The sequence below is a fragment of the Garra rufa genome, chromosome 1 (genome assembly GCF_049309525.1).
Source record: "Garra rufa chromosome 1, GarRuf1.0, whole genome shotgun sequence".
NCBI lineage: Eukaryota > Metazoa > Chordata > Actinopteri > Cypriniformes > Cyprinidae > Garra > Garra rufa.
This window is the reverse complement of record NC_133361.1, coordinates 50723120-50735892: the sequence shown is the minus strand read 5'-3', so window position 1 is coordinate 50735892 and position 12773 is coordinate 50723120. Positions and strand designations below refer to the sequence as shown.

Below are 12773 nucleotides of genomic sequence, written 5' to 3'. Positions count from 1 at the left end.
AGTGTAAGATCATTGACAAACTACTTGACAAAGATTGAAAGGGTCTTGGTGGAAATGTTTAACTCTAGAACCACTGTAGTTAAACATCTTCATGTAACATCCCACACTTAAAAACTTTAAAAAATAACAGTGACCACAAAATGATACTAAAATGATACTAACCTTTAAATGTACTTTCCCTTCACTCTTTTTTTTTCAGTGTTTCTTGGTCAAACATGTTCTGGTATGTGAAACAAATTTTTTTTTTTAGGTGAATCAGTTAAACCGTTCTCAAACATTCATCTTGAAAGTGAACATACCTGAACACAGGAAGTGTATAATTGTGACATAGGAACTGATATAAATGTAGGCTACTGTATTTCTTTATTATAGGCTAGGGATCACCTGTAAATATTATACGATTATTAGTTCTAATGAAGCAAGGTTTGGTTGCTGCATTTCAGCCTTTCTAGTATTCAGTTTTAAATTCGTTTCTCTTCAAAAGGATAGCCACATATGCTTTCATATCTTGAATGATATATTTTCCCACATGTATCATAAATTCAAGCGTCTTTGGCTTTTTGTCACATGACTGCCTCATGAATTGTGACTCGCTTGACTCGCTTTCTTTCACAACAATAGCACAACTATGACAACATTTGAATTTCAGGGGAGGGGCGGTGAAAGTTGACGTTTCGTGACGTCACTATACCCATCCTGCGTAAGTTTAAACCACTAGAAATCTATCCTATCTAACCATCGGGGCTACAACAACAAGACCATGCAGCATAACGCAACTAAAAGTTGAACATGACAACAAAAGTCACCGCAGAGGGAAAGAAACCGAAGAAGCCACGAATTTAAGTCACCAACAGCTTAAGTTCCGTTTTAAATGAAGTTATCAGAGGAAGTCATGAGGAAAGGTTAGATGTTAAGCAGATGAAAGTTGTCTCTTTATGGTCTTTCTGCTTTGTGGTTTAAAGAATCCGGCATGTGATATGAATGCGTTATCTGAACTACAGAATTGTTATCAACTGGAAACGAACCATTCTGAACAACTGGAGTTTCACTTTATTCATTTATCAAAACGATTTATTTCCTCAGATAAATTATTCACTTTAGAACGGTCGTCTGACTGACTCAGATTCGATTTGACTTTGGTATTTCGTTATAACAAACTGTTTATTTAATTCATACAATTATTACAAAGAGCTAAACATCTTGGTTGTTGTAACAGATTGACTTTGCAGCTTTATAACGCTTTAATAACTCGTTATACTCGTAGAACACCATTAAACAATTTAACTGGTCGTGTTGAAGTTACGTTGATATAATCTAATGTAACTTTTATTTAACTTTCACGATATTTGATTGAATGTGCCATTTTACGCGTCTTTAAGTCTTTGTTATTTGTTTGCTCTTAACGTGCTGAAAGTAAACAACAGTGTAAGCAATGAGATAAAGATTGGGAATCTAATGTGTAGCTATTCGGGGAAATTCTATACGAATTAAGGACATAACGCTAACACTATATTTCGTTTCACTTTGTTGAGTTATTTTTCAGTTTTGTCGCGTTGAAAATCCCTATAAATGTAGGCTATTGAACATCGTTAAAACTATGTCTTTGTGAGGTAGCATTTGTGCATTTGACCAAGTAAATAAAATCATTACACCCTGCATCAACTTTGAGCATAGTCAAGTGCAACTCTGTTGCAACAAATCTGCCATATCGAAGTTACATATAATAAATAAAATGCCTGCAAACTACACTGTTTTTATATCTCACGTCACAACAATCAGGCAAAAGCTTCGAGTGAACGAAATTCATTGTGGTTTGTAATCGAAGATATTTACAATCTTTATCAGGCGTTTGATATTTGCGTCCCAGAATGGAATGAAAATGCTTTGTGTTCTCTTTGAAAGCTGATATTAGATCTTATTTGCCTCATAATTTAATTCGGTTAATGCAGCTTCATGCGGTACATGTAAACAACTGCAAGAAATACATGATAATATGCACTTAAAATGAACTTTTAGTGAACAAACAATTCTCTATGCGTCTCAGTTCTTCGAAAGATGCATTATCTCAAAATGCCCGCTTGGTGGAAGCAGCCACGTGCAAGTCATTGCCCTAGTGGGCACACTATACTTAAAACACTAATATCTTACAGCTATTGATCTCGTTTTGAGCGTTAGATGTCGTTTGTTTTTTGCAGAATTGATACAGAGAGCTGTCGATACAACTGTCGAGCTTTGATATGAGAGTCAACCAACAGCTTGTTTTCCCAAAGCTCGCTCTCTCTATCCATCGCCACGGGTAAATCACTCGCTTTTGACACGGTTAAATGAATAAAAATTGCTTATTGTGTTCAGACGCTCAGTACGGTAGTGCTACCTAATATTTGTGAAGAAAAGAATATACTAAGATATGCGTGAAGTGAAATATAAATCGTGTATACGGATGAGGGAAATACAACTGGTGAGTATAATTGTTCACATTGTACGTGCGGGGGTGTGTTATGTACGTCACCAGTTTAGAGGCGATACACTTTTCTGATTGGACACACCCTCCCTCTCCATTTTGTGAGAAAACGCATATTAGCTTCAAGTTGCTGGTCATAAAAACTTTTTTTTTTGTCCTTCGAAAAACGGATATCGAATATTCAATGCATTATCATCGAGAAGTTTAATACAATAGAGGAAGTGCTGATATGAATCAGTCAGGTAGTTCAACAATACCGTGCGCATTGAATGATCATTCCTGTACTCTTTTCTTTCTGTCTTTCTTTCTTGTTAATGTATCTTGTCTTGTTTTGTCTTATTTTCTTTTATCTTATTGTATGACTGTACATCAAACATCTGTAAGTCAAAGTCATTTTTCTTTAGTTTGTAAACAAAACTTTCTTTTTTTAAAAAAGCTTGCATGATTTACTTTTTAAATTCGTGCTAATTATTTATTTTTATGCGTTTAAATTGCATACTTATAATAATTAAATTTGCTTGTATGTTGTGCTGTTAACTATTTTGTTTTTGTTGAAAATAACTGTCTTCCTAAAAAATTCAAATATGCTGTACTGTTAACTTGTAAACTTCTTATTTAATCAAACTGTATTGACTTATATTATTTAGAGATTAGATCATACTTCAATTTATGTTAGATTTGAAAACGTATTTTATTGGTAAGCTTGAGGAACTTATTTTATTGGAAGAGGCTGTGTTATATCAAATATGCAAATTATTTATCATTGGAAATGTATATGAAATAAAACACTGCTTGTAGTGTAATGTAAATAATTATATTTATTTATCTGCACACAGCATTTAAACCAAACATTTTATCAACCCACATGTCTTTTTGTAGTTTGGATCAACAGGTTTGCTTTTTAAGAAACATTTATTTTTTAAAAGACATAATTTAGATGGGATAAACTGGAATTTTTTTTTTAGATATGTTTATACATATAATAGAAATAAAAGAGAATACTGTTTGAAACAGTTTGTTCAAAAAATACAAAGTTATATGTGTATGCAGCAAAACTGTTTCAGGAATCAACACACTAAACATACTGGGTCTTCATTGTGGCTTACTGCTTAGATTAATAGGGCTGGATTTACAGGATTTTACCAACCCAGATTATATTGTGTTATTGCTAAGACAGCAGAAGGGGTCTCACATCATTTGAGTGGCATCATGGGAAATAACAAGGAACTGCCAATCATTCTCAACTTCCTCCAAGAGGGCAGAAATTATTTCACTCTTAGCCCGTATTTAAATAGTCCAATCATTTGCTTTCAAACTGTGTAAAAGCTGTATTAGACAAATGTAACAGGTTGTTAAAATAAATAAAATATTGGTTAAAAATTTGCATGGTCTTTATATTGAAAATGTATTATTTCTTATTCCAAGGTATTTAGAAAGAGATTCAAAGATTTCTATCTTGGAAAACTTTAATCAGATTTGATTTGTTATTTTTGTTCAGGCAAAAGCATGCATAACTGCTCAAACTATGACTCAAATCCGTGTTTTTATATTTGTAAGTGCATGATAACGAAATAAAATCACTCATATTTTAAATTAATTCAATTCTCCTTTTAACTGTTTGATTTAAAGAAGTGCTACTTAAATATCCAATATCAAAAAGTGATTAGACACTTGTGGCATTTTTTTCAGAGTTAATTATTTAATTTACAATTGTTCTTAGTCAGATTCAATTAATGGTTAATGATCAAGATTATTTATTTTCCGATTCAGTCAATTTATTACTACATTTAATGGATAATTGATAACAAAGTTAATAAAGATTGTAAAGATCTATTAGTATTTCCTTCCATGATGAGAATTGCCTATATGCAAGCAGGAAGATACAAAAGAAGCAAGAAAACAAATATGGAAGCATTCATGGAAACCAGAAATTAATTCTTTACTTCTTGCACTGTTAGACCTTCTTCTGGTGGGTTGGACAAATATGCAAACTAGTGATAGAAAACATTTTTTTTAATCAGATTTGGACTATATAAAAAATGTTATGTCTACTTTCGTTCTCAAAAAATCATCAATAAAAAAATCATTAACTTTTTTTTCCACTTTTTTTCTATGTAAAAATGCATATCCACCGATTACATAAAAAATGATTAACTATCTGATTTTTTTCAGCTAAGGTCTTCCATTTCCATGTTTAAGACTGACCTTGCCTCTGGTCTCTAGTATGCAAACGTTGCTTTCCAAATATTAACAGTTTGAAAAGATCCTAAGAATTACAGCAGAGCCTTGCCTTACAATTACATACGTAGGCATGGAAGCATATCAGACAACCCTGGACTATGGGGCCAGACCAAAACAGGTTTTTGTAACTTTGTGTCTTTTTTTTTTTTTTACACTGTTCATTGTTTTCTCCACAAAGTAACTTTTAGTTACAAGTGAATGCATCTGAGAATGTAAACTGTAAACAAACACTATTCTTACAGTCATTCTTGCTTCTTCTCAGAACTTCCTTCCCACCACGCTTTGTTCCTCCGAGCAAGAGCCTTCATGCTAAACGCAACATGACGTAAAGGAAAGCAAAGCACTTGTTAATCTTTTTAAGTATGATGCATCAGTAAAAATGTATTAGTATAATAAGCATAGCAAGTTGTGAGGAATAGAAAGAAACATTTTTTTTCACTGATGCACCATCAAACTCTTAAATTCCTTGTTGTCCTGGATGAGCTCCATGCCTGTGGTCCCCCTCACCCAGAAAAGAGATGCCCTACCCCCACACCAGCTATTCCTCATCCCCCTCACAGTGTGTGGTCAGGTCACAATCTCAAATCTCAGAGTCCCTCTTAAACTCACAGGGGGTTGTATTGACATGCCAATTCCTTCACATGACCACAAAGTGCACCCCCTTGCAACAGTGTACCAGGACTATGAAAAGAAATTCATATCTCACACAATGCAAAAAAAGATGACGACTGCCAAAAATAGAATATAGGCTACTCATGCATTTGACCTAGTAACTTTAAAGCTAACTTTGTATGACCACTACAAAAAACAACAACAGTGTGTTTAAGTGTTTAAGCATAGACCATCAGATCAGTGACCTCTTTAGTTGTTAGTAGATCTAACCTGCATGTCAGTGAAAGCTATGGTGTGCAACTGAATGCTCTGTTGAATTCAAATACCCTTAATACCTACGAATGGCCTTGAGGCACAACTAAGAGCGTACGTTTATGAATTGTGGTGAAGGAGTATTAAAATAAGGAGAGAAATCACCAAAGCAGCCTTTATTTACACTTGCGCGATAGAAGTCGCGTTATGTACATCAGGGAATACTTTATATTAATCACTTCAGACGTGTTAGACAATTCAGGTATGTACACAACTACGCCTTTTTAGTCAACTCATCGTAATCATTCTTGCATGAGGACGTCCTTGGCGCTTCGTTACTGAAGGATCCCGCCATGTGTGATTTAAACATGCGAGAAGCTCAAGGAGCTAATGAAATGGGTTTCATGTGGACTTGCGCTTGTTTCAGATGGCGTTTTGTTCAACACATATTTCATTATGGTAGAGTTCTTGCAAGACGTGAATCACTCCTCACTCTTGCTGTAATGGACGGGAAGCCATTTTCTCACAGAGAGCCGGTACTGCCGCCACGTGTACAATTTGAGAGCCACGTAACAAAAGTAACCGCTTGAAATTCTCATCTGATTTGCGTTCAACTCATTTGAATGGGGATTTGAGGTCGGATTCTTCATACCCTGAGTATGTAGCTGAAAAATCCTCGCTATGAAACATCATACACAGCGTGTACACACAATAGGCAATGCAACAGTTGCTCACTTCCTGTTGGTAGGCGGTATCCCCGACGCTAGGCCCTGCTGTCTCAACGCCCCCCCATTTTGAATCAGTTGTTGGACCTTCTCGTGTCTCGGTTTGGCGCAACATGGAGGTAAGCAGGAGAACTTTCGAGATCTCTGTGGAAGCCTCGGAGAACTCTGCTGCTGGAGCTGACCTGTGAAAGTAAAACTGGATCGAGCGTTACCAGCACGACCAAGTTCCCAAGAGCCGAATTAAAAAGGATACAGTGTTTCAATAAAAACCATGCATTGAGTATGTGTGTTACTGCTTAGTATTTACTTCACCTCAAAAATGTTTGCCATAAACTTTGGTTGCAAAACTACCCTAATTAAATATTTTACTTCACCGCCCTGGTCGTGACCCACCGCTAACAATGCTACATAAAGGGTATTGGTTTAGTATTGGAAATACGTGTTTCGTGATCAACTTTAGCCACTTGAGTCAGGCTGCAGACTAAGCGAATGCGAAAAGAGCGAGGATAAGCCAAGCAGAGGGGTTTTAGATATGTTTTTGCTATTTACACGAAGACTCTTAAAATGTATAATTACTCTAAATGGCCTTTTGTCCTGTAAATTTTGTCTCGTTGAAATTCTTGTAAATGTAGAAACACAAACAGGAAACGCGTGTGTGGGCTAGTATGAATCTGTGTGCATGCAGAGCATATATACGGTGCAATCTGCAATGTATAGAAAATGTTCCTGTCTTTCCAAGCACAGCTTGAGAGAGAGAGAGAGAGAGCGCGCACGCGAGAGAGAGCGGAGGACCGGCCCCTTCTCCAGCTACTCTGAGACCACGTGGTTTCTTCTTTGCAAACAAAAAAAATTAGTAAATTCGACTCGGTTTTAGAGGCGGTGCCATCGCCAAGCGGTAGGATCTGTGTGACAGTGCAGGGTACAGCTTTAGGTTGAGGGGCAGCGAGAGGATATAATTTCTCCCGATCCCGCTATATACTCGCTACTATTCCATCGTAACAAACATCAGCTTAATTCAAACTGATACCATTTCTACACCGCGCTGGGAATTCGCGAAGGTTGCTACAGTGAAGAATATTTACCACTCGCCTGCAGGATTTAAACAGACTACAACGTTACTGTTAGTCAAACTTTCCCCCTTTTTTTTTGGATTGTCTTGCAGTTTAATTTTTTTTGTTTGTCTCCCCGTTTTTAATTCCAACCGGCTGACATCTACATGATTTTGTAATCTGCGGGTGTCTTAGTCCTTTTTCAAAATTAAGAGCGTTCTGCCGAAAAGTTTTATTTTCATTTCTATTTTTGGGGGGGACAGTTACAGCTTTTCACGATGAACAAGCTATACATTGGAAATCTCAATGAAAACGTGACCGCAGAAGACTTGGTTAAAACCTTTGAAGATTACAAGATTCCATACTCTGGACAGTTTCTCATGAAAACTGGCTATGCGTTTGTTGATTGCCCGGACGACCAATGGGCAATGAAAGCGATTGAAACATTTTCTGGTGAGTAACTTGATTTTAATGGGCCTTTGGTTACCGGTTTGCTTCTTCGCCGGGTTTTTTCGTAACTTACCCTGGTTAACCTCTCGTGAGTGTTTTGCTTGTTTATAAGTCAAATTGTACTGTTTGGCAAAATACACTCGGGTTATTGTGGACGTGAATCAATGTTTCTACGGTTTGCCATTGAAGTCAGAGCAATGTAAGGCTCTACAGTGCAAAGGTGCCTGAGATAGTGAACTTTTAAGAGCACAGACACTAAAAGCATTCATGCACACATCAGCCACGACTTTACTTTCTTTGCTCTGACAGGTTTAAAACGTGCAGTGTGCTCTGCTTTAAGAAATAACTGTACGTTTAGCGTCGTACTGATTGTAAACTGTAGGACGTGGTTCCCCTAAGCTCAGTCTTTAGGTTTAGTCCAACCTACCGGGCACAGCTATAGAATCAGGTCTCACCCCTCCCCCTTTTGGCTAATAGGCCAGTGGAGCTAAAATGAAACATGTTTCGTGAAGCCCCTATTGAGTTAACAGGCACAATAGTGAGAGATACCCTCTTGCTTTTAACACATCCGAGCGTGTAGCATTCTCATATGCTGACCTGAACAATGCAGTTGCATTGCATCTGTCCCACTGACCACAAAATATGTCTCTCCTCGCTTCTCCACATATGTAGCATGTGACGTGTGCTCTATATAGCACGAAGGTCGCCATGCCGATAAGGATCCAGTTAAAACTATCCACGGTCAAGATTAATTCATCTTCAGCTGTTCTTTTTATCGTTATGTGCCTCTTAGGTCTCAACTAGACACGAACAATAAATAATACCCTACACATATGGATTCTGTCATACAGTTGACGCAAATAGCCTGTGTAAGTTAGCCCTGAGCAGTGAACCTTGAAAGCGTCCTAAGCATTTTGTCATTTAACCAGAGCCAACTATTATTATTTTTTTTAGTTTAATTACTTTTTATTAACACCCACCCTTGCGACCTCAACACCTCAAAAGCTCGTTTAGGCCATTCGCGAAGCAAGTTATACTGTAAAAACACAGAATCTCCTCACATAACGAAGCACATGAGGTACATTTATTGTGTTTTAGTTATGAGGGACATTTAAGCAACCTGGAGGTCTCATTTGTGAGTGGTGTTAAAAAATAAAAACAAAACAAAAAAATGATTTCTTTCCTTTTTCCAGGTAAAGTGGAACTTCACGGCAAACGAATTGAGGTCGAACATTCTGTCCCTAAGAAGCAGAGGTATTTGCTTTCTTTGAATCGTTCAACAATTGTTTGCTTACTGTATATAAAAGCTGTGTATATATGTCGTGGCGGTGGTACAAATATGTGCACTATGTAAGCAGGATCTCGCTGTGTGCTTAAATTGTGGGTCTGTTTGGTTGTACAGTTAAGTTGTTGCTACTTTTGAAGAATCTAGCTCTCTATATTCTTTGTTTCTCTTCACGTGACGGATGTTGAAGTGGCATATGCTAGTAGTATTACACCACGTGCTGTTACATTCATAGCTACTACAGCGCTATATGGCACTCGTCCCCCAGTTTAGGCATATGCGTGCATATTTGTCAAACATGTAACAAATGCTGCTCTCCGTGTCATTTCAATCACTGGTTCCCTGTTGATTAGGCCTTGGCCTACTGCAAGGCCTAGGCCTCGGTGCTTGATTCGTTTAAACAATTCATGCAACACAGATTTAGTTTTCTAGCCCGCTGTGGTTTTAAAAGCTGCTATTACTTTGGAACACCATCGTAGTTCGTACTTTTGTACGGATATTTAAAGGGTACACTTTGTAGGGAACGCCGCTTCAGGTCAGCGCTGGAGAAACAAATCGTAGCCTATATATATATGGCTATGTTGCACAAACTGTGCAGTTTAAAAGGTTTGACGTTTAATTTATCACTCATCCGTATTTATAACGATCGTTGTGAGTGAATGTGAATACGAGAGTGTAACTTTTAATGCGTAAAATGAGAAATATCTCCAGAAATATATTTATTTCTCTTCTGTTGACTTTGCATGGCGCGTATTAGACTGTTTCTGTGCAACAAAAAGGTCTTCCCCTTCGTCCCCACCCAACTCAACTCTCCTTCTTACCTCTTTACACCCTAAATGCTTTTTTTCACAACCATTCGAGCTACACCTGTTAACCTAGGGTGTAACACGACGGTAAAGTGTTTTAAAACGTCGCATCCTGTGGAGAATCTATATGGTAAAACGATAGTGTGTGCTCATTGACGTAAATAAATAATTTGCAGTTCATATGTGAAATTCTACGTCTCATATCTGCTTGAATAATTCTGTGGTAGGTGTGATTTATAGATTTACGTTGTTTTTTTTGCACCGCTTTCTAACCAGTTGAACCAGCGCGTTATGGTTTACGCGCTTTAGCCATAAACCTGTTTACTGCTGACAGGCCTTTTGTGAGAAAACGTATGCTTTGCATATTTGATATTTCACTATACGAATGCTATAGCTGTTTTTTTGGATTTTTGCATATGTCTGATGCAGAAGCAGAACGCGTCCCCAAATGTATAAAGCGGACTTTTCATAAAATGATTCTTTGTATCAGATATACGTTTTAAAAAGACCTCAATGGCATAAAGTGATTAGTGTTAGTGATGTGCGGATCGATACTAAAATATCGATATCTCCGATACCAGCTTTGTATGTTCTAGAATCGATTATCTCATCAAAATATCGATATTTCAGTAATTTTGAGCAAATATGTAGTTTATTGGAAATAGAAATACAGTGGAAAGTAACCACAATTACCCTAATTCATCTGAATAATGCCAATTTAGTCAGAACTACTTGTTCTTCCGCCTGCCAAGTCATGTGCATAATATGGCACTTTACAACTGCAGAGCACGCTAGCCAGTAGCCACTCAGTGCGCTGGAACATGCTGTTCAGTCACGCTGTCAGTCCGGCGGATTGGATATGGGTGAACGCAAGCGAAGTTTAAAATAAACAAATTTGTTTTAGAACTTTGGTTATGAAATAAGTAATGAAATAATTAAATGACCAAAATGTCTGCAATAGTTCAGCTTGGAGTAAAATGTGTCCCTGAGATAATCGCACATCAAGTCAGCCGGCCCAGATTTAGTTAGGTAAGGTTATCTGCAGAGTAGATCATTTAAATTACTTTGACAAGGCTGCATTGGACTTTACATTACGTCTGCCAGGAAAAGTATTTGATAGGTAAGAAGACAGATAATTCAATAGAATAATTCTCAGTTGTATTATTCTCCGTCTCATTTGTTTTGACTGATGGTTAAATAGAAATTTCAAAATGTGGGTTTTGGCAATTATGAAGTTATTATGGTACTTCTCTAATTGTGTATTGTACTAGCCATTTCAGTTTGAGTCACAGCATTTTTTATAAAATAGAAACTGTATGCAGATTGGAAACTGTATGTAGAAACTGAGCAGACTCAAAGGAAAAACTGTTAATATGTTCTTCCTAAACAAAAACCTGTGAATGAGAGAAATTTTGAAAGAAGGTTAAAAATCTTCAAGAGGACTGGATTAACATGTCACTAAACCAAAAAGTGTGAAAGGTTTATTGTTTTATGTTAAGATGTTCAGGCAGGCGTTTTAAGATATACATGCTCAGATGCTGTCAATAAATATGTAAGTAGGCTCTTTTTTTGTATAATAATTCTTCATCAATAAACAAGAAGAACCCGTAATATGTCTCATATTCAGTATAAAGTGATACTTTTAAGTACACTACTTGTTACTTTAATTTCCCAAACAGTAATTTTTGGGCAAAGTATTGGTATCGGATTGGTATCGCCGATACTCGCCTTGATTTTACTTGGTATCGGATCGGATAGGAAACCAGTGGTATCGCACATCACTAATTAGTGTTGGGAGGCCAACATTACACTGATAGGGTGACACGTGGTCGCCATCAGTGTGAAGAGTAACCAACGTCAGCAATTGAGAAAATGGCGCACAATGTAGCCCTCTGTCGAAGGCTCCATTTGAAAGCACTGGGGCATTAACATGAATGGGTGCAAATGCATATTTACAAATTCATTTGATAGCGTAATGTAAACAGTTTACCAATCCGCAGACTAATCCTCAATAGTGAGGTGGTTTAGCTAAAAATACGTTTTGCCCATGAACTCATATATTCTGCCATTTACGTTCATACTTAAGGGACTTTTTTCTGCCTGTGTGCGTATGATAATTTTAGAATTCGTATAGTCTGCTCTGGTGAGACGCTGTGTGGTTCTTTTGATTTGAAAATTCCAAGAAACCAGAACACACGCACGCACACACAAAACACAACCAGAGTTGTGGAAAATGCATTAGAAATGTTAATTAGAGTGGAACTGTTACTCGTCGCCATTTTGATAAACGTCTTTGTGGGGCTGGCCTCTTTAAAAGCAGCGTACAACCCCAGGTCAGCATATATGTTGATTTGACCCTTTGTTACGTTGTATGCTTACGTGCTGCTTGAATTGTGACTCTGACCAATTCAGATATATATAATTTTTTTGTGCATAAATATTTCAAATGCTTCAAGTTTCATTTGTTGAGTTGGAGGAGTGTGAATGCAGGATGAGTAACAAGATTTGGGGTGGGGTGGAAGGTCAGAGCAGAGCTCCTTTCGTATTGTGCACACCCCTTGCGTTTGGAAACATGGGGTCTGTCTTATGTAATGCTTATAAGTAAAACAAGAAATGTATTTTTGATGTATAAACAAATAAACTTGTCAAAACATCAAGGCCACCGGTAGCTAATTTTTATTCACTTGTATTCAAAGGTATGCATGTAAAGTAGTTGTTGGTAAAACTGAAGTTAAATGTGTGCAAAGAATACAGTGAAAACCATAGAGGGTGTAGTGAGTAAGCCATAATGTTTTGTGCATAGAGCTGTGTGGGCGGCTCCATGTCTCACGCCTTGAGTTTCTCCCTGCTTTATGTAATGTTGCATTGGTCTGACGGGGCCATTTGCAATGG

General features: G+C 37.2%; 1 protein-coding gene across 1 annotated transcript in view; it reads left to right on the top strand.

Moving 5' to 3' along the window:
- Positions 1-7603: 7603 nt before the first annotated feature.
- igf2bp1 (insulin-like growth factor 2 mRNA binding protein 1) overlaps positions 7604-12773 on the top strand; it is a 46512-nt gene continuing 41342 nt past the window's right edge. The window contains exons 1-2 of the mRNA XM_073833496.1: positions 7604-7793; positions 8984-9044. Of these exons, the coding sequence (XP_073689597.1) occupies positions 7619-7793; positions 8984-9044 (236 nt within the window). The 5' untranslated portion in view covers positions 7604-7618. The remainder of the gene's footprint in view (positions 7794-8983; positions 9045-12773) is intronic.